Source organism: Salmo salar, chromosome 09, assembly GCF_965601325.2.
Source record: "Salmo salar chromosome 09, fSalSal1, whole genome shotgun sequence".
In the NCBI taxonomy this organism is placed as follows: Eukaryota; Metazoa; Chordata; class Actinopteri; order Salmoniformes; family Salmonidae; genus Salmo; species Salmo salar.
In genome coordinates, this window is record NC_138299.1 from 111,207,350 (window position 1) to 111,230,926 (window position 23,577).

General features: G+C 42.8%; 1 protein-coding gene across 1 annotated transcript; it reads left to right on the forward strand.

The window, feature by feature from the left end:
• Positions 1–233: 233 nt before the first annotated feature.
• Positions 234–13,831, forward strand: LOC106612333 (L-proline trans-4-hydroxylase). Its single transcript, XM_014213382.3, has 7 exons — positions 234–356; positions 1,212–1,411; positions 2,164–2,461; positions 10,624–10,715; positions 11,222–11,361; positions 11,791–11,895; positions 12,381–13,831. The coding sequence occupies exons 2-7, from the start codon at positions 1,282–1,284 to the stop codon at positions 12,462–12,464; spliced, it is 849 nt and encodes a 282-aa protein (XP_014068857.1). The 5' UTR covers positions 234–356; positions 1,212–1,281; the 3' UTR covers positions 12,465–13,831.
• The last annotated feature ends 9,746 nt before the right edge of the window (positions 13,832–23,577 follow it).

Sequence of the window (23,577 nt, forward strand, 5' to 3'; positions counted from 1 at the left end):
GAATGTCAGATTACTGTCAACTGATCAGAGGTGGAAATTCAAAGAGTTTGTACTTCCTGCTAATGAACTGGGTCTGAATGATGATGAATATGACCTAGGGAATGTCACCATGGCTCAGCCTTTCACCTGTACTGTCATTCTGGATGATAAACATCTGTAGTTTCCACTTGTGGCTCAGCCCTCCTGGCAGGACCATATATAAGACATCACACAGGTTGAGGACTCCACATCACCAAGACTTCTACTACCACAGTTTCATACTGACCTACAGAGCCTCTGCTGTGACCACCATCCACACATCAGACCACCGTCCAGACAGACGGAGACCTCTGAGACTCCGGCAGAAGCAGACAGAGGTATGGAGGAGAGCAAATCATTATTTAAGACTTTGGTATGCTTTTATGGGCTTTAACCTCTCTCTCTCTCTCATTTTCTCATAAATATGAACATGTTAAAACATATTTAACCAGGTTGTTTAACTTGTCTATCTGTGGTGAGATGGTAATTCCATGATGACTGCAGTAATAACATGTACCTTCCTTGACAAACACTGGAACCTGGACACACAAACAAGACAATTACAGTTCACTCACACTGAGGGCAGCACAGGGCAGAGGAGGTGTGTGTGTGTGTGTGTGTGTGTGTGTGTGTGTGTGTGTGTGTGTGTGTGTGTGTGTGTGTGTGTGTGTGTGTGTGGTGTGTGTGTGTGTGTGTGTGTGTGTGTGTGTGTGTGTGTGTGTGTGTGTGTGTGTGTGTGTGTGTTTAAGACAGGGACTAACAGAGCCATCAGATAAATGCTCATCCTATTCTCTGGTTAACATGAGACCCCCTGTCTCATGTAATGACTAACTCAGCCACCAGAATGTGGTTTTCCCATTAAGCTGAAAAAGCTGATCAAGCAGCACCTCTTCTGACAGAGGTACGGCCGGACTCCATAAACAACCCAAAATACATGTGACGGGAATACCAGAAGGAGGAGAGAGAGAGAGAGAGAGAGAGAGAGAGAGAGAGAGCAATGGAGAGAGAGAGAGAGAGAGAGAGAGAGAGAGAGAGAGAGAGAGAGAGAGCAATGGAGAGAGAGAAGCTGAGGTTTAAGAGGATAAACAGAAATACCTATGTTAGGACGACTGTTTAAGGCCTGGGCACAACTCAAAGACACACTCGCTTTGTCTCTCTATTCTCTCTCTCACCCACTCTCTCTTTCTTTCCAGGTTATAAAACAGCCTTCATCCAGTGGAGTTGACACAGTAAGGACTGGTGTGTACAGCAGCCAACCCAGAGATGAGTGTGTCAACGTGTCAGATGAAGGAACGTTACAACCAGCAGGGATTCCTCTCTGCTGTACCGGTCCTAGACGACACAGAGCTGAGGGAGGCCAGACAGGCCTTCAACCACCTGGAGAGAGAGTTCGGTGAGTGGAGGGGGAGGGAGGGAGGGAGGGAGGGAGGGAGGGAGGGAGGGAGGGAGGGAGGGAGGGAGGGAGGGAGGGAGGGTGAGGGGGGGTTAGGTTAGAGGTCAAAACGTCTGTAATATCACCATGATAATATCTTTATTTTATTTTACCTTTATTTAACTAGGCAAGTCAGTTAAGAACAAATTCAAAATTTACAACGACGGCCTAGAAACAGAGGCTTAACTGCCTTGTTCAGGGGCAGATAACCTTTATAAGGTTAAAAATGTACTTAATATGGAATCTATTGAATGTAATCTTCATCTGTCTACCTGAATTGAATGATATCTACCTGTATTGAATGATATCTAACTCTGTCTACCTGTATTGAATGATATCTACTTGTATTGAATGATATCTACATGTGTCTACCTGTATTGAATGATATATATCTGTATCTACCTGTATTGAATGATATCTATCTGTATATACCTCATTAGAATGATATCTACCTGTATTGAATGAAATCTACCTGTATTGAATGATATACTACCTGTATCTACCTGTATTGAATGATATCTACCTCTATCTACCTGTATTGAATGATATCTACCTGTATTGAATGATACCTACCTGTATCTACCTGTATTGAATGATATCTACCTGTATTGAATGATATCTACCTGTATTGAATGATATCTACCTGTATATACCAGTATTGAATGATATCTACCTGTATTGAATGATATCTACCTGTGTCTACCTGACTTCAGGTGAGGAGTACACCCAGTACAGTCTCCACAACGTGCACCTGCAGTACCCCTGGGTGATGGGCCTGGCCAAACACCCCCACATCCTACAGGTGGTACAGTCCATCCTGGGCTCTGATGTCATCTTGCTAGACTCACGCTTCATCTGCAAGTACCCAACATCCCCCACACCCCACCCCACAGCCACACAGGCAGGAAATGATGCCATCACTCTGACCAGTGAGGAGGAAGTGAGGTCATTAGAGACGGACCAACAGAATGAGACTGGGCTGCCCTTCGTGGCCTGGCACCAGGATATGAGGTGAGTATATTACTAATACTTCTACAGCTACAATAGTATTACAATACTAATACTACTGTCAGTTACAAAGCACCTCAAAAATAGTAAAATACTACTACAGTACTGCTACCGCTAACAATACCGCTTGTAGTACTGTCACTACAACTACTACAGTAGTACTACAATGCTACTACTACTACTACCACTACTACTCCTACTACTCCTACTACTACTCCTACTGCTACTACTATCACAATACGACTCCTACTCCTGCTACTACTACTCCTACTACTACTACTACTCCTACTACTACTACTCCTACTTCTACTACTACTACTGCTGCTACTACTACTCCTACTACTACTACTACTACTACTTTTACTACTACTACTCCTACTACTACTACTACTACTTCTCCTACTACCACTCCTACTACTACTACTCCTACTACTACTACTACTCCTACTACTACTATCACAATACCACTCCTACTACTACTACTCCTAAGACTACTCCTGCTACTACTACTCCTCCTACTACTACTCCTACTATCACAATACCACTCCTACAACTATGACTGCTACTACTCCTCCTACTACTACTACTACTACTACTACTCCTACTACTACTACTACTACTACTACTACTCCTACTACTACTACTACTACTACTCCTGCTACTACTACTCCTACTACTCCTACTACTACTACTATGACTCCTAATACTCCTCCTACTACTACTACTACTCCTACTCCTGCTACTACTCCTACTACTCCTACTACTACTACTCCTACTACTACTACTCCTACTACTACTACTACTACTACTACGACTACTATTACTACTACTCCTGTTACTACTGCTCCTACTACTCCTACTACTACTCCTACTACTACCACTACTCCTACTACTACTCCTACTCCTGCTACTACTACTCCTACTACTACTACTACTACTACTACTACTACTACTCTTACTACTGCTATTACTACTAATCCTACTCCTACTACTCCTACTAATTAAATTTCAAATCCAATCAAATTTATTTATATAGCCCTTCTTACATCAGCTGATATCTCAAAGTGCTGTACAGAAACCCAGCCTAAAACCCCAAACAGCAAGCAATGCAGGTGTAGAAGCACGGTGGCTAGGAAAAACTCCCTAGAAAACCTAGGAAGAAACCTAGAGAGGAACCAGGCTATGAGGGGTGGCCAGTCCTCTTCTGGCTGTGCCGGGTGGAGATTATAACAGCACATGGCCTAGATGTTCAAATGTTCATAAATGACCAGCATTGTCAAATAATGATAATCATAGTAGTTGTCGAGGGTGCAACAAGTCAGTAACACAAGAGTAAGTGTCAGTTGGCTTTTTCATAACTGATCTATGAGAGTATCTCTACCGCTCCTGCTGTCTCTATAGAGTTGAAAACAGCTGGTCTGGGACAGGTAGCACGTCCGGTGAATAGGTCAGGGTTCCAGCAGGTCTGGGACAACAGGTCTGGGACAGGTAGCACGTCCGGTGAACAGGTCAGGGTTCCATAGCTGCAGGCAGAACAGTTGGAACTGGAGCAGCAGCACGGCCAGGTGCACTGGGGACAGCAAGGAGTCATCAAGCCAGGTAGTCCTGAGGCATGGTCCTAGGGCTCAGGTCCTCCGAGAGAGAGAAAGAAAGAAAGAGAAAGAGAGAATTAGAGAGAGCATATTTAAATTCACACAGGACACCGGAAAAGACAAGAGAAATAATCCAGATGTGACAGACTGACCCTAGCCCCCCGACACATAAACTACTGCAGCATAAATACTGGAGGCTGAGACAGGAGGGGTCAGGAGACACTGTGGCCCCATCCGATGAAACCCCCAGACAGGGCCAAACAGGTAGGATATAACCCCACCCACTTTGCCAAAGCACAGCCTCCACACCACTGGAGGGATATCTCCAACCACCAACATACCATCCCGGGTAAAGGCCGAGTATAGCCCACAAAGATCTCCACCACGACACAGCCCAAGGGGGGGCGCCAACCCAGACAGGAAGACCACGTCAGTGACTCAACCCACTCAAGTGACGCACCCCTCCCAGGGACGGCATGGAAGAACACCAGTAAGCCAGTAACTCAGCCCCCGTAATAGGGCTAAAGGCAGAGAATCCCAGTGGAAAGAGGGGAACCGGCCAGGCAGAGACAGCAAGGGCGGTTCGTTGCTCCAGCCTTTCCATTCACCTTCACACCCCTGGGCCAGACTACACTTAATCATAGGACCTACTGAAGAGATGTGTCTTCAGTAAAGACTTAAAGGTTGAGACTGAGTCTGCGTCTCTCACATGGGTAGGCAGACTATTCCATAAAAATTTAGCTCTATAGGAGAAAGCCCTGCCTCCAGCTGTTTGCTTAGAAATTCTAGGAACAATTAGGAGGCCCGCGTCTTGTGACCGTAGCGTACGTGTAGGTATGTATGGCAGGACCAAATCGGAAAGATAGGTAGGAGCAAGCCCATGTAATGCTTTGTAGGTTAGCAGTAAAACCTTGAAATCAGCCCTTGCCTTAACAGGAAGCCAGTGTAGGGAGGCTAGCACTGGAGTAATATGATCAAATGTTTTGGTTCCAGTCAGGATTCTAGCAGCCGTATTTAGCACTAACTGAAGTTTATTTAGTGCTTTATCCGGGTAGCCGGAAAGTAGAGCATTGCAGTAGTCCAACCTAGAAGTAACAAAGGCATGGATTAATTTTTCTGCGTCATTTTTGGGCAGAAAGTTTCTGATTTTTGCAATGTTACGTAGATGGAAAAAAGCTGTCCTTGAAACAGTCTTGATATGTTCTTCAAAAGAGAGATCAGGGTCCAGAGTAACGCCGAGGTCCTTCACAGTTTTATTTGAGACGACTGTACAACCATCCAGATTAATTGTCAGATTCAACAGAAGATCTCTTTGTTTCTTGGGACCTAGAACAAGCATCTCTGTTTTGTCCGAGTTTAAGAGTAGAAAGTTTGCAGCCATCCACTTCCTTATGTCTGAAACACAGGCTTCTAGCGAGGGCAATTTTGGGGCTTCACCATGTTTCATTGAAATGTACAGCTGTGTGTCATCCGCATAGCAGTGAAATTTAATATTATGTTTTCGAATGACATCCCCAAGAGATAAAATATATAGTGAAAACAATAGTGGTCCTAAAACGGAACCTTGAGGAACACCGAAATTTACAGTTGATTGTCAGAGGACAAACCATTCACAGAGACAAACTGATATCTTTCCGACAGATAAGACCTAAACCAGGCCAGAACTTGTCCATGTTGACCAAATTGGGTTTCCAATCTCTCCAAAAGAATGTGGTGATCGATGGTATGAAAAGCAGCACTAAGATCTAGGAGCATGAGGACAGACGCAGAACCTCGGTCTGATGTCATTAAAAGGTCATTTACCACCTTCACAAGTGCAGTCTCAGTGCTATGATGGGGTCTAAAACCAGACTGAAGCGTTTCGTGTACATTGTTTGTCTTCAGGAAGGCAGTGAGTTGCTGCGCAACAGCTTTTTCAAATTTTTTGGAGAGGAATGGAAGATTCGATATAGGCCGATAGTTTTTTATAATTTCTGGGTCAAGATTTGGCTTTTTCAAGAGAGGCTTTAATACTGCCACTTTTAGTGAGTTTGGTACACATACGGTGGATAGAGAGCCGTTTATTATGTTCAACATAGGAGGGCCAAGCACAGAAAGCAGCTCTTTCAGTAGTTTAGTTTGAATAGGGTCCAGTATGCAGCTTGAAGGTTTAGAGGCCATGATTATTTTCATCATTGTGTCAAGAGATATAGTACTAAAACACTTTAGTGTCTCCCTTGATCCTAGGTCCTGGCAGGGTTGTGCAGACTCAGGACAACGGAGCTTTGGAGGAATACGCAGATTTAAAGAGGAGTCCGTAATTTGCTTTGTAATGATCATGATCTTTTCCTCAAAGAAGTTCATGAATTCATCACTGCTGAAGTGAGAGCCATCCTCTCTTGGGGAATGCTGCTTTTTAGTTAACTTTGCGACAGTATCAAAAAGAAATTTCGGATTGTTCTTATTTTCCTCAATTAAGTTGGAAAAATAGGATGATCGAGCAGCAGTGAGGGCTCTTCGATACTGCACGGTACTGTCTTTCCAAGCTAGTCGGACACTTCCAGTTTTGTGTGGCGCCATTTCCATTCCAATTTTCTGGAAGCTTGCTTCAGAGCTCATGTATTTTCTGTATACCAGGGAGCTAGTTTCTTCTGACAAATGTTTTTAGTTTTTAAGGGTGCAACTGCATCTAGGGTATTGCGCAAGGTTAAATTGAGTTCCTTGGTTAGGTGGTTAACTGATTATTGTCCTCTGACGTCCTTGGGTAGGCAGAGGGAGTCTGGAAGGGCATCAAGGAATCTTTGGGTTGTCTGAGAATTTATAGCACGACTTTTAATGCTTCTTGGTTGGGGTCTGAGCAGATTATTTGTTGCGATTGCGAACGTAATAAAATGGTGGTCTGATAGTCCAAGATTATGAGGAAAAACATTAAGATCCACAACATTTATTCCATGGGACAAAACTAGGTCCAGAGTATGACTGTGGCGGTGAGTAGGTCCAGAGACATGTTGGACAAAACCCACTGAGTCGATGATGGCTCCGAAAGCCTTTTGGAGTGGGTCTGTGGCCTTTTCCATTTGAATATTAAAGTCACCAAAAATGTGAATATTATCTGCGATGATTACAAGGTCCGATAGAAATTCAGGTTAACTCAGTGAGGAACGCTGCATATGGCCCAGGAGGCCTGTAAACAGTAGCTATAAAAAGTGATTGAGTAGGCTGCATTATTTTCATGACTAGAAGCTCAAAAGACGAAAACGTTGTTGTTGTTTTTTTTGTTGGTAAATTTAAATTTGCTATCATAAATGTTAGCAACACCTCCGCCTTTGCGGGATGCGCGGGGGATATGGTCACTAGTGTAACCAGGGGGTGAGGCCTCATTTAACACAGTAAATTCATCAGGCTTAAGCCATGTTTCAGTCAGGCCAATCACATCAAGATTATGATCAGTGATTAGTTAATTGACTATAACTTCCTTTGAAGTGAGTAATCCTATTTTGAGATGTGAGGTATCACAATCTCTTTCAATAATGGCAGGGATGGAGGAGGTCTTTATACTAGTTAGATTGCTAAAGCGAACACCGCCATCTTTAATTTTGCCCAACCTAGATCGAGGCACAGACACAGGCTCAATGGGGAAAGCTGAGCTGACTACGCTGACTGTGCTAGTGGCAGACACCACTAAGCTGGCAGGCTGGCTAACAGCCTGGTGCCTGGCCTGCACCCTATTTCATTGTGGAGCTAGAGGAGTTAGAGCCCTGTCTATGTTCGTAGATAAGATGAGAGCACCCCTCCAGCTAGGATGGAGTCCGTCACTCCTCAACAGGCCAGGCTTGGTCCTGTTTGTGGGTGAGTCCCAGAAAGAGGGCAAATTATCTACAAATTCTATCTTTTTGGAGGGGCAGAAAACAGTTTTCAACCAGCGATTGAGTTGTGAGACTGCTGTGGAGCTCATCACTCCCCCTAACTGGGAGGGGGCCAGAGACAATTCATCGATGCCGACACATCATTCTAGCTGATTTACACGCTGAAGCTATGTTGCGCTTGGTGACCTCTGTTTCATCCTAACAATACCGCTTGTAGTACTGTCACTACAACTACTACAGTAGTACTACAATGCTACTACTACTACTACCACTACTACTACTACTACTACTACTACTACTACTACTACTACTCCTACTACTCCTAATACTACTACTCCTACTACTACTACTATCACAATAACACTCCTACTACTACTACTACTCCTACGACTACTACTACTACTACTGCTCCTACTACTCCTACTACTACTATTACTACTACTACTGCTACTACTACACCTACTAATCCTACTACTACTATTCCTACTACTACTACTACTACTACTACTACTACTCCTACTCCTACTATGACTACGACTCCTACTACTACTACTACTACTACTACTACTACTACTCCTGCTACTATAACCACTACTACTACTACTCCTTCTACTACTACTGCTACTCCTACTACTACTACTCCTACTACTACTACTCCTACTCCTACTACTCCTACTACTACTACTCCTACTACTACTACTACTCCTACTATTCCTACTACTACTACTACTACTCCTGCTACTACTACACCAACTAATCCTACTACTACTATACCTACTACTACTACTACTACTACTACAACTATTACTACTACTACACCTACTCCTACTACTACTCCTGCTACTATAACCACTACTTCTACTACTCCGACTACTACTCCTGCTACTACTACTCCTACTACTCCTACTACTGCTTCTCCTACTACTCCTAATAATACTACTCATAGTATTACTACTACTACTACTATCACAATACCACTCCAACTATAACTACTACTACTACTCCTTCTACTACTCCTACTACTACTACTCCTACTACTACTACTCCTAATACTACCACTACTACAATCACAATATCACTCCTACTACTACTACTACTCCTATGACTACTACTACTACTACTCCTACTACTACTACTACTACTACTCCTATTCCTACTCCTACCACTAATACTACAATTCCTACTACTACTACTATCACAATACCACTCCTACTACTACTACTACTACTACTCCTTCTACCACTCCTACTACTACTACTCCTACTATCACAATACCACTCCTACTACTACTACTACTACTACTCCTACTACTCCTACTACTACTACTCCTACTACTACTCCTACCACTACTACTACTACTACTAGTACTACTCCTCCTCCTCCTCCTACTACTACTACTACTACTACTACTCTTACTACTTCTCGAACTGCTACTACTACTACTACTCCTGCTACTACTACTACACCTTCTATTACTACTACTACTGCTCCTACTACTCCTACTACTACTACTACTACTACTGCTACTACTACTCCTACTAATCCTGCTACTACTACTCCTACTACTCCTACTACTACTACTCCTACTGCTTCTCCTACTACTCCTAATACTACTACTCCTGCTACTACTACTACAACTCCTACTATTACTACTACTACTACTCCTTCTACTAGTACTACTACTATTACTACTCCTACTTCTACTACTCCTACTACTCCTACTCCTACTACTCCTACTCCTACTCCTCCTACTACTCCTACTACTATTCCGACTACTACTACTACAATACTACAGCTACTACTACTACTACTCCTACTACTCTTACTACTCCTACTACTACTACTACTACTACTACTACTACTGCTACTACTACTCCTACTAATCCTACTACTACTATTCCTACTACTACTACTACTACTACTACTACTACTACTACTACTACGACTCCTCACACTACTACTACTACTACTACTACGACGACTCCTCCTACTACTACTACTACTACTCCTACTCCTACTACTACTACTACTCCTGCTACTATAACCACTACTACTACCACTCCTACTACTACTACTGCTACAACTACTATTCCTACTCCAACTCCTACTCCAACTACTCCTACTCCTACTACTACTACTCCTACTACCACTACTTCTACTAATACAACTACTACTACCACTCCTGCTACTACTACTCCTACTACTCCTGCTACTACTACTACTACTACTCCTACCACTACTACTCCTACTGCTTCTCCTACTACTCCTAATACTACTACTCCTACTACTACTACTACTACTACTCCTGCTACTACTACTACAACTCCTACTCTTACTACTACTACTACTCCTAATACTCTTACTACTCCTACTACTACTACTACTGCTACTACTACTACTGCTACTACTACTACCACTACTACTCCTACTACTCCTACTCCTACTACTCCTACTACTCCTACTCCTACTACTCCTACTACTACAATGCTACAGCTACTACTACTACTACTACTGCTACTATCACAATACCACTCATACTACTACAGTACTACTACTACTACCACTACTACTACTGCTCCTACTACTACTATCACAATACCACTCCAACTACTACAGTACTACAGTGCTCCTCCTACTATGACTACAACTACTACTTCTACAGTCAGTTATGCAGTAAGCGTTTTGAGTAATAACAAGTATTTACTCACCAGCTGTCTGATTCATCCAGGTACTGGGGAATAGCTGGGGGTCCAGTCCTGTCTGTGTGGCTGGCTCTAGACGACTCACTGGCAGAAAGCGGAGCCCTGAAGGTCATCCCAGGTACTGTAGCTCCCCTGACCACCTAAAATTCACCAAATCATTTAGTTTACAGAAACGGACAGTTCAGTTCTAATTGGTGCCACAGCTAGATAAATAAGTACTTAAATGTCTCCTCAAAATACTTAGCTGCATTTAGCCAGGTTCAGTTAATGTTCTGAAAACCTCTTTCTGTCATTCTAGCATTACATGACTGCAGTAAGTGGCTGTAATAAGGTGTCCTTTCATAGACATAAAGAAGACTAGAGTCTGTGTGGTTAGTAAAGTGTTCCCTCTCCTCTCCTCTCCTCTCCTCTCCTCTCCTCTCCTCTCCTCTCCTCTCCTCTCCTCTCCTCTCCTCTCCTCTCCTCTCCTCTCCTCTCCTCTCCTCTCCTCTCCTCTCCTCTCCTCTCCTCTCCTCTCCTCTCCTCTCCTCTCTCCTTCCTCTCTCTTCACCACTCCTCTCCTCTCCTCACCTCGCCTCGCCTCTCTCCTCCTCTCCCCTCCCCTCTCCCTCCCTCCTCCTCCAGGAAGCCACTGCTCTGGCCTGCTGCCCCACCAACTCGCCTCCCGCCCCGGCAACATGCTGTCAGTCAACCAGGAGATCCCTGAGGAGCTGGTGCAAACGGACAGCGCTCTACTCTGCCCCCTGCTGGCTGGGCAGATGTCTGTAAGTCACACTTACTTAGTCCTTCTGGACGTTCTGTATTACTGGGAGCTCCTCATCCCAAGTCCTACTGGACATTCTGTATTACAGGGAGCTCCCCATCCCAAGTCCAACTGGACATTCCGTATTACAGGGAGCTCCCCATCCCAAGTCCTGCTGGACATTCTGTATTACAGGGAGCTCCAAACCCAAGTCCTACTGTACATTCTGTATTACAGGAAGCTCCCCATCCCAAGTCCTACTGGACATTCTGTATTACTGGGAGCTCCCCACCCCAAGTCCTACTGGACATTCTGAATTACTGGGAAATACACTGGGCTTTCTCTATTCTTCTACAACTATATTATGTTTCTCACTAATAGTGCTGTACAAAGAATAAGAATTAAGGTTCCATTTGGGATTGTGACTTGATGTTGATGTTAACCAAATCAGATCCATGATGGGTTCCTGGTCCACGCCAGCGACCCCAACACATCCCAGAAGAGACGCTGTGGCTTCGTGATCCGATACATCCCTACCTGTGCCTACCCTGTACAGGTGAGAACTACTGTAGATATGGCTCTACCTGTGTGTACTCTATACAGGTGAGAACTACTGTAGATATGTCTCTACCTGTGTCTACCCTATACAGGTGAGAACTACTGTAGATATGTCTCTACCTGTATCTACCCTATACAGGTGAGAACTACTGTAGATATGTCTTTACCTGTATCTACCCTATACAGGTGAGAACTACTGTAGATATGTCTCTACCTGTGTCTACCCTATACAGGTGAGAACTATTGTAGATATGTCTCTACCAGTATCTACCCTATACATGTGAGAACTACTGTAGATATGTCTCTACCTGTGTCTACTGTAGTGACCTCTCTTTTTCTGAAGGTTATCTGTCGAATTGGAGGCCTGTTGCCTTATTATGCCTTTGGAAATAGATGGAAACTCATTTCCAGTGCTTTTGCAGAGACCAGGATCAAATCATACCTGACCACTGTGTTTCTCTCTCTCTCTCTCTCTCTCTGCAGGACCCAGACCGTCCCAGGCATTTCCATGCTACTGTGATGGCCAGTGGATCAGACCAGTTCAATCACTTCTCCACCTTGCTGTGATGAGCCTTACACCACAACTACAACCATATCCATACTGATCGCATTACTGTATTACTGTCTGCTACCTAGAGGAACCTAATGATGCTGTATTCACCTTGATGACTTACTGCTGTGTTCACCTTGATGACTTACTGCTGTATTCACCTTGATGACTTACTGCTGTATTCACCTTGATGACTTACTGCTGTATTCACTTTGATGACTTACTGCTGTGTTCACCTGTATGACTTACTGCTGTGTTCACCTGTATGACTTACTGCTGTGTTCACCTTGATGACTTACTGCTGTATTCACCTTGACGACTTACTGCTGTGTTCACCTGTATGACTTACTGCTGTGTTCACCTGTATGACTTACTGCTGTGTTCACCTGTATGACTTACTGCTGTGTTCACCTGTATGACTTACTGCTATATTCACCTTGATGACTTACTGCTGTATTCACCTTGATGAATTACTGCTGTATTCACCTTGATGACTTTGATACAAAATGCTAACCTCCCCTGTTATTGTAATGGTGAGAGGTTAGCATGTCTTGGGGGTATGATTTAAAATGCTAACCTCCCCTGTTATTGTAATGGTGAGAGGTTAGCATGTCTTGGGGGTATGATATACAATGCTAACCTCCCCTATTATTGTAATGGTGAGAGGTTAGCATGTCTTGGGGTATGATATCAAATGCTAACCTCCCCTGTTATTGTAATGGTGAGAGGTTAGCATGTTTTCGCTGTATGATTTGTGCATCTAACTTTCTCCCTCATCATGATTCCCTATTCATTCAGGACTATATGTAGTCATGGTAACATCCATGTAGAAGTGTGATGAACCATACATTCAAAATGCTGGAGTACAGAGCCAGAACAACACAGCATGTGTCACTGTCCCAATACTGGTGGAGCTCACTGTATCTGGGTCAGTCTGGGTTGGACTGGGTTGGACTGGAGTCCATCTCCTGTTTCTGTAGGATCAACCAGAACGGCCCTTAGGGCAGGAGTCCATCTCCTGTTTCTGTAGAGTGAACCAGAATGGCCCATAGGGCAGGAGTCCATCTCCTGTTTCTGTAGAGTGAACCAGAACGGCCCATAGGGCAGGAGTCCATCTCCTGTTTCTGTAGAGTGAACCAGAACGGCCCATAGGGCAGGAGTCCATCTCCTGTTTCTGTAGAGTGAACAAAAAGGCAAGCCACTCTGAACCTGACCTGAGCTGACCTGTTATTTTAGTGCATTGATAATGATAATAATAACATGTATAAAATGTGAATGGAGGACAAATGAAATGCTGTATCAACATGTAACCTAATGTATCTGGGACGTCATGCTTTATCAGATCTTAATGTGTCTTATTGTGATTTACGTGTTGAATAAACCTTCTCACTATACATTGGCATCTATATCTGTGGAACATGGTGGGCCTTACTTTGTAAGTCACAACAATCTATTTTTCCATTTGTAAAAAGTTCTGGGATTGGGATTTTAACCAGTTGAATGAAAGGGCAAAATGTAGATTTCTGCCTAAATAAACATACCCAAACATCATTATTTTTCATGAGGAGGCTACAAACAATAACGGGTAATGCTGCATAGCTTTAGAAAGGTCTGGAAGTCCCCTTTCTGGTAAAAATAGTAAGAAAATTGCTGATTTACATTGTACATTGTCCCGTGAGGCTCAGTTGGTAGAGCATGGTGTTTGCAACGCCAGGGTTGTGGGTTCGATTCCCACGGGGGACCAGTACGAAAAGAAAAAAACAATTATGAAATGTATGCATTCACTACTGTAAGTCGCTCTGGATAAGAGCGTCTGCTAAATGACTAAAATGTAAATGTACAAATATTATGAAAATCATAGATTTTTTTCAGATTCAACAAAACTGGGACAATAAGGCATGAAATGTTGGAAATTATTTCTAAATATAGTAACAATCAAATGGTAAACGACGTACTAAAGTTTTCACATTTCTTAGAACTAAAATAAATATGATCAAACTTAGTGACAGTGCAATATTAGCGCACAACAAACTCTTCAGTTTTAAATCAACGGGCTCCCGAGTGACGCATTGGTCTAAGGCACTGCTGTATCACAACCAGTTGTGATTGGGAGTCCTATAGGGCGGCGCACAATTGGCCCAGCATCGTCTGGGTTTGGCCGGTGTAGGCCGTCATTGTAAATAAGAATTTGTTCTTAACTGACTTGCCTAGTTAAATAAAGGTTAAATTAAAAATAAAATGTCTCAAGACTTAAAAATCCTTCTTTAACCTGTCTCCTCTCTTTCATCTACACTGATTGAAGTGTATTTAACAAGTGGCATCAATAAGGGATCCTACATTTCACCTGGATTCACCTGATCAGTCTGGGTCTCGACCGAGCCCTGTGAAACTGGGTCCTGGACTTTCTGACGGGGCGGGGTATTCGATGCAGCAACCTTTCGGTTACTGGCCCAATGCTCTAACCACTAGGCTACCTGCTGGTTACTGGCCCAACACTCTAACCACTAGGCTACCTGCTGGTTACTAGTCCAACGCTCTAACCACTAGGCTACTGGCCCAACACTCTAACCACTAGGCTACCTGATGGTTACTCGTCCAACGCTCTAACCACTAGGCTACCTGCTGGTTACTAGTCCAATGCTCTAACCACTAGGCTACCTGCTGGTTACTGGCCCAACACTCTAACCACTAGGCTACCTGCTTGTTACTGGCCCAACACTCTAACCACTAGGCTACCTGCTGGTTACTGGCCCAACACTCTAACCACTAGGCTACCTGCTGGTTAATGGCCCAACGCTCTAACCACTAGGCTACCTGCTGGTTACTGGCCCAACACTCTAATCACTAGGCTACCTGTCGCCCCAAAAAGATGAAATGAACACCTGTAGTGTTATAGTAAATAATTTAGTGGTGTTGTTCTGCACTCTAATTATCAATTTGTCTCCCTCTGCCATATGGATGCATTGTATGATAGACCTGATCCCAGACTGACCCCAGACTGGATCCATTGTATGATAAACCTGACCCCAGATTGACCCCAGACTGGATCCATTGTATGATAAACCTGACCCCAGACTGACCCCAGACTGGATGCATTGTATGATAAACCGAGAGCAACTGGCAGCAAAAGAGCTGAGCACAGAACTCTGAGATTTACTGCAGCAGGTAACTTTGATTGTAAACTACATCAAACCATATCCAGTGTGCTCACGCCTGTTGGCAAAACTATGTGGAGATATGAGATCAGAGCAGTGGCAATTTTAGCATGTATATCTTGGTGCACCCCCCGCCAAACAAATTGGGATGCATGCCAGCAAAGCCTCTACACCACACAACACTAAACAATACAAGAATTGCACTATAACGGTGACAAACAGTGCCCACAAACTGTTAGGGCCTACATAAAGTCCCAACAGCAGAGTCCCAACACCTTACCACTGCTACATGTGGCTTTCAGCGGAGCCTTGTCTGGCAGCCAAACACTTAATTCAGCCTTATTTACTGCCTTTTAAAAAACATAGCTGATATGTCTGACTTGCTTAAACAAATGTGGTTTCTACTGACAATTGAGATGTACACACTATGGCATAAGGGGACGACAAGCGGATAAGAGGCAATCCGAAATTTCGATTAAGACATTAATGAGCGAGCGACGACGGACGTAGTCAATATAACTATTTGTTCAGCACTTTTGAAATGTACAGCGACATAATTCAGAACATGGGCCATTCTTACAGTGTAAGAATGGCCCAACAAGTCAGAACCGTAGAATAAATAAAGGGGGCATATAAACAGAAAATGAATGCTCTTACAATATTCAATGATTACATTTCTCTAAAACAGGTTATAGGCTACATGTGCACTACCAAGTTAGAACAGAATGCGAAATTAAGAGGTGAAAATAGACTAAATTATTAAGGTGAGGCACATTGAATGCTGTTTAATTTGACATGTCAAATAACACAGTTGTCACGGTTGTCGAAAGGAGGAGCGGACCAAAGTGCAGCATGTTTGTCTTCCACATTTTATTTTCACTGTGAAACTATGCAGTACATATAAATAAACTGAATAACAAAACAACAAACTGTGACGCAGCGGTAAAACATACACTGACTCAAAAACAATCTCCCACAAACCCAGGTGGAAAAAAACCCTACTTAAGTTTGATCTCCAATTAGAGACAACGAGGACCAGCTGCCTCTAATTGGAGATCACCCCAAACAAAACCCCAACAAAGAAATACAAAACTAGAACCTGACAACATAGAAATAGAAAACACAGAAAAAAAACTGTCACGCCCTGACCTACTCTACCATAGAAAATAACATCTTTCTATGGTCAGGACGTGACAACAATTCTATTATAGAATGTTGTGTGTGCTGAATTTGCACGTGCCAAGCGCCACCACTACTATCAGTAGCACTGTCAAAGCTGTACAAAGAAAGTTGGCAAACAAGCACACACCGGCCACGAACGATGTGTTTACAATACCGTGTTGGTTAAAATAGACCAAATTATTAGGGTGAGGCACACGGGCTACTAACAGCTTACTAAAACAACATACACTTAGTATTACTTTCTTAGCTACGGTATACATATCTCCCTGGCATATTACATCATAAAATACATTTTGGACTCACCTTGTGAAGGTGGTACGGCGGTCCCTTGTGGCCACATTTTGTCATGAAACCTTGTCATTAAAGTCTGTCATTCTCTGGATTTATGGTGGGAACTCGGGAAAAAAAACACACAGCCACTCCATTGAATAGCACGCTAACGTTAGTGGTTGCTTTGCAACACTTGCAGTTAGCCAATGATTCCTTCAAAATGACTCATTGTTGAATTTGCGATTTCCAACTTGTTGTGTTTATGTCCAATGGCCGATGAGCACCGATACGTTTTATCTATAATTTCTCTTCATTATTTCTCTTCATATGACAAGGATTTAAAAGGATTTGCCAGTTGAATGTCGACTTGATTCATGATGATGACTGCTAGCTAAGACTTTGAAAGTATGATGTTGACATGATCAGTCCAATCAAAGCTAATGTACATTTAACGTGATTTGACGTAATTTTATCTGTGGCCAATGACCTTCTTGGAAGGGCCCCTGTAATTTAACTCTATGGCAGGACCCAAAGGGCTGAAATGTTGGATGTCCATCGTTACTAAGGACTTAAACTTAAACTTGTCCACGAGTGACAGAACACTGAGCCAATCACGGCGCAATGCTCCTATTTTCTGCTGGCTTGCCCCACCACCACAGAAAGCACTGAGCTAGGTTGAAACACCTACATTTTGGAGCTGCCTTACTCAAGAAAACAAGAAAGAGACCATGTATGTATGCAGCTTTATTCACTGATTTATATTTATATTTATTTACATTGTTTGCAAACTGATATGTGACACGTATTCAGTGCTCTCATCTGCATTAATGTAAATGTAAATGTAATGTAAATGCATTAAAACCACATTTCCATCCAGGTTGGATGTGACAGAAGAGATGAGGTGCTCACTGTCGACCCCCTGACTTTGAGAATCTCCGACGCGACATGCATTCATTTTTATTTTATTTTATTTCACCTTTATTTAACCAGGTAGGCCAGTTGAGAACAAGTTGTCATTTACAATTGCGACCTGGCCAAGATAAAGCAAAGCAGTTCCACACATACAACAACACAGAGTTACACATGGAGTAAAACAAACATACAGTCAATAATACAGTAGAAAAATAAGTCTATATACAATGTGAGCAAATGAGGTGAGATAAGGGAGGTAAAGGCAAGAAAGGCCATGGTGGCAAAGTAAATACAATATAGCAAGTAAAACACTGGAATGGTAGATTTGCAGTGGAAGAAAGTGCAAAGTAGAAATAGAAATAATGGGGTGCAAAGGAGCTAAATAAATAAATAAATACAGTAGAGGAAGAGGAAGTTGTTTGGGCTAAATTATAGATGGGCTATGTACAGGTGCAGTGATCTGTGAGCTGCTCTGACAGCTGGTGCTTAAAGCTAGTGAGGGAGATAATTGTTTCCAGTTTCAGAGATTTTTGTAGTTTGTTCCAGTCATTGGCAGCAGAGAACTGGAAGGAGAGACGGCCAAAGGAGGAATTGGCTTTGGGGGTGACCAGAGAGATATACCTGCTGGAGCACGTGCTACAGGTGGGTGCTGCTATGGTGACCAGTGAGCGGAGATAAGGGGGGACTTTACCTAGCAGGGTCTTGTAGATGACCTGGAGCCAGTCGGTTTGGTGACAAGTATGAAGCGAGGGACAGCCAACGAGAGCGTACAGGTCGCACTGGTGGGTAGTATATGGGGCTTTGGTGACAAAACGGATGGCACTGTGATAGACTGCATCCAGTTTATTGAGTAGGGTATTGGAGGCTATTTTGTAAATGACATCGCCGAAGTCGAGGATCGGTACTATGGTCAGTTTTACGAGGGTATGTTTGGCAGCATGAGTGAAGGATGCTTTTGTTGCAAAATAGGAAGCCAATTCTAGATTTAACTTTGGATTGGAGATGTTTGATGTGAGTCTGAAAGGAGAGCTTACAGTCTAACCAGACACCTAGGTATTTGTAGTTGTCCACATGTTCTAAGTCAGAACCGTCCAGAGTAGTGATGCTGGACGGGCGGGCAGGTGCGGGCAGCGATCAGTTGAAGAGCATGCATTTAGTTTTACTTGTATTTAAGTGCAGTTGGAGGCCACGGAAGGAGGGTTGTATGGCATTGAAGCTCGTCTGGAGGGTAGTTAACACAGTGTCCAAAGAAGGGCCAGAAGTATACAGAATGGTGTCGTCTGCGTAAAGGTGGATCAGAAACTCACCAGCAGCAAGAGCGACATCATTGATGTATACAGAGAAAAGAGTTGGCCCAATAATTGAACCCTGTTGCACCCCCATAGAGACTACCAGAGGACTCTATCAGAGAAGTAGTTGGTGAACCAGGCGAGGCAATCATTTGAGAAACCAAGGCTATTGAGTTTGCCGATGAGGATGTGGTGATTGACAGAGTCGAAAGCCTTGGCCAGGCCAATGAATACGGCAGCACAGTATTGTTTCTTATCGATGGCAGTTACGATATCGTTTAGGACCTTGAGCGTGGCTGAGGTGCACCCATGACCAGCTCTGAAACCAGATTGCATAGCGGAGAAGGTGGTTTGAAACGGTCGGTAATCTGTTTGTTGACTTGGCTTTCGAAGACCATAGAAAGGCAGGGTAGGATAGATATAGGTCTGTAGCAGTTTGGGTCAAATGGGGAAGGCTTGGGCAAGTAGCTGTGGAGGGGTGCAGTGCTGTTGACTGCGGTAGAGGTAGCCAGGTGGAAAGCATGGCCAGCCGTAGAAAAATGCTTATTGAAATTCTCAATTATAGTGGATTTATCAGAGGTGACAGAGTTTCCTATCCTCAGTGCAGTAGGCAGCTGGGAGGAGGTGTTCTTATTCTCCATGGACTTTATAGTGTCCCAGAACTTTTTTGAATTTGTGATGCAGGAAGCTAATTTCTGCTTTATAATCTAGCCTTGGCTTTTCTAACTGCCTGTGTATATTGGTTTCTAACTTCCCTGAAAAGTTGCATATCACGGGGGCTGTTCGATGCTAATGCAGAACGCCACAGGATGTTTTTGTGTTGGTTAAGGGCAGTCAGGTCTGGAGAGAACCAAGGGCTATATCTGTTCCTGGTTCTAAATTTCTTGAATGGCGCATGCTTATTTAAGATGGTGAGGAAGGCATTTAAAAAAAATAACCAGGCATCCTCTACTGATGGGATGAGGTCAATATCCTTCCAGGATACCTGGGCCAGGTTGATTAGAAAGGCTTGCTCACTGAAATGTTTCAGGGAGCGTTTGTCAGTGATGAGTGGAGGTCGTTTGACCGCAGACCCATTACGGATGCAGACAATGAGTGATCACTGAGATCTTGGTTGAAAACAGCAGAGGTGTATTTAGAGGGCAAGTTGGTTAGGATGATATCTATGAGGGTGCCCGTGTTTACGGCTTTGGGGTGGTACCTGGTAGGTTCATTGATAATTTGTGTGAGATTGAGGGCATCAAGCTTAATTAAGCCACACCCATCTCATTAGTGGTGGTGAGATAAGAGGCATTATGTCAGACTAGTTTGTAATTGACTGTCATAGCCCCACATTAAAAGTATGTGATGGTGAGTTGAGAATACAATCATAAATACTGTTAGGATGTTTTACAATTGACTGCTGTAGTCCCAAATAAAAAAGTAAACATTGGCTGTTAACTACAACCTTTTATTCATGTGGTTGTAGTCATGAACATTTTCAGATATCAAAATGGGGTTATGGGCCAAAAAAGTTTGCGAAACCCTGCTGTGTGGTGTAAAGCATCATTTGCATATTTCCCAGGGTGCATTGTCTTTCTGAGTGAATTGTAGAGTTACTATCATTTAAATGAATCTCCATCACAATACAATACACATATCATAAGGCCTTACTTTGATGGCCTAGTTTTACCCTAACACAGTGGTGTTAGGAAACTCCTGGTATACAAGCCACATCAGGCCAGCAAGTCACATTATGCTGGTTTACAAAACAATGTGTAATTCCTATCAGAATCCACCCAGAGTCAGTAAACCTACCCAGAGTTAGGACAACCACCCAGAGTTAGGATATCCACCCAGAGTCAGAATATTCACCCAGAGGACAACCACCCAGAGTTAGGACATTCACCCAGAGTTAGAATATCCACCCAGAGAACAACCACCCAGAGTTAGAATATTCACCCAGGGAACAACTACTCAGATTTAGGACAACCACCCAGAGCAAGGATATCCAACAGTTCAGAGTTGTATTCAGCTGCATTCAGATGACTATCATGATTTGGATACTTTATTTGAAGAAAAGGAAATTACAAACTAAACTATTTAAACTGGAACAATCATTTCAGTAACGGGTGCAATAAATCTAACTGCCTGATTAGATTAGTTTAGAAAAATATATGTTATTTATCTTTGTGTAGCATAACATGTATCAATCAATTAATGCATGTAAAAACACAAGTATTAAAAACAATCCTAATAAAAAAATCATCCTGCTGTAGAGCATGCTGGGAAATATGCTAATGTAGGGTATTGTTTTGATTGGACTGTTTACTCTCCAAGTGTAGTTTTTATTTATTTTTCTATTTATTTAACCAACAAATTCTTATTTACATTGACTGCCTACCAAAAGGCAAAAGGCCTCCTGCAGGGATGGGGGTTAGGATAAAAATATATATATATATATTGGACAACACACATCACGACAAGAAAGACACCACAACACTACATAAAGAGAGACCTAAGACAACAACATAGCAAGGCAGCAACACATGACAACACAGCATGATAGCAACACAACATGGCAACAGCACAAAACATGGTACAAACATTATTGGGCACAGACAACAGCACAAAGGGCAAGAAGATAGAGACAACAATACATCACGCAAAGCAGCCACAACTGTCATTAACCTTTCTGGCGCAGGGGTCCTGCTAGGGACCCACCTCGACAACATCCGGTGAAATTGCAGAGCGCCAAATTCAAAATACAGAAAATGTCATATTTAACCTTCATGATAATACAAGTGTCATACATGATTCTTTATCTTAGAACCTTGGCAATCTAACTATATTGTCAGATTTCAAAAAGGCTTTACGGCGAAAGCATTTGATTATCTGAGGTCAGCGCCCCACAACAACATATTATCCAAACAAGCACGGGCATCACAAAATGCCAAATAGTGACAAAATAAGTCACTTACCTTTGAAGATCTTCCTTTGATCGCAATCACAAGAGTCCCGGGAACACAATGAATGGACGTTTTGTTCAATAAAGTTCCATCTTTATATGCCAAATAGTCCATTTAGTAGGCGTCATTGTGTTCAGTAATCCACCCGTTCAGAATGCAGACATAGGAGTTCCAAAACTTACCAGTAATGTTTATCCAAACAAATCAAACAACGTTTCTAACTCATTATTAGGTACTCTAATGTTTAAATAAACGATAATATACGGAGCGAACAATTTTCAATAGGAAAGGAAAAGAACGCAGCGCTCCCTCGGTCACTCCTCAATGAGACTAGTTTTGCCATGGGACTTCCTCAGGATAAACAACTATTCCTCGTTGGTTTTTCAGAATAAAAGCCTGAAACCATGTATAAAGAATGTTGACATCGAGTGGAAGCCATAGGAAGTGCAATTTGGGAGGCGGAAGTCTTTGTATTCAATAGGTTAAGCTTGGAATTGGCTGGCAGGTCAACAGAAAAAAATTGGTCCTAGGGTTTTCGCCTGCCAAATCAGTTCTGTTATACTCACAGACATAATTTTAACAGTTTTAGAAACTTTAGAGTGTTTTCTACCAATTATATGCATATCCTAGCTTCTGGGCCTGAGCAACAGGCAGTTTACTTTGGGCACCTCAGTCATCCAATATTCCGAATACTGCCCCCTATCCCTATTAAGAGTGTCTACGATTGAGTCTTTGAAAGAAGAGACTTGAGGTAAAACTGTCCAGTTTGAGTGTGCAGCAAACTTGCTGCAGTGAACTGAAAAGACAAGCAACCCAGGGGGTTATTTTACAAAGTGAATTTAATTCCTGAATCAACACTATAAATGTTACACTGAAAAATCAACACGACAATTTGCTGTGGAGAGAGAAAACTGCATAAAAGTGAATTCCATTCTATTTACCCGCTTAACTCGGGTGGGAATTCCCTGCTATGTGCCTACAGGATGTATTCTGTCAATCTAACCTGTATGCTAAATGCACGGAGAAAGAACGAGCTGTTCATAGCCCCATATGACCATAATATACCATATCAAAACCTAGTGGTCAGCTTAAAAACTAATCAAATGAAAAGTCGTTCATTCCAGAATTTCGTTTTACTTTTAAAAACACAAGTCATCCCACAGTCAGACAAATGGATGATGCAACAGAAACACTATCTTCTTCTGTTTCTTCTGTTGTTCTGTGTGTCCATTTCATTCCGATCAGGACGGTGTCCAGGTAAACAAACAACAAAAACCGAAACAACAAACATGATTGTAAGGTCGCTTCCCAAATGGCTCCCTATTCCCATCTTTTGACAAGGTCACATCAGCACTATAAAGGGAAAAGTGTGCC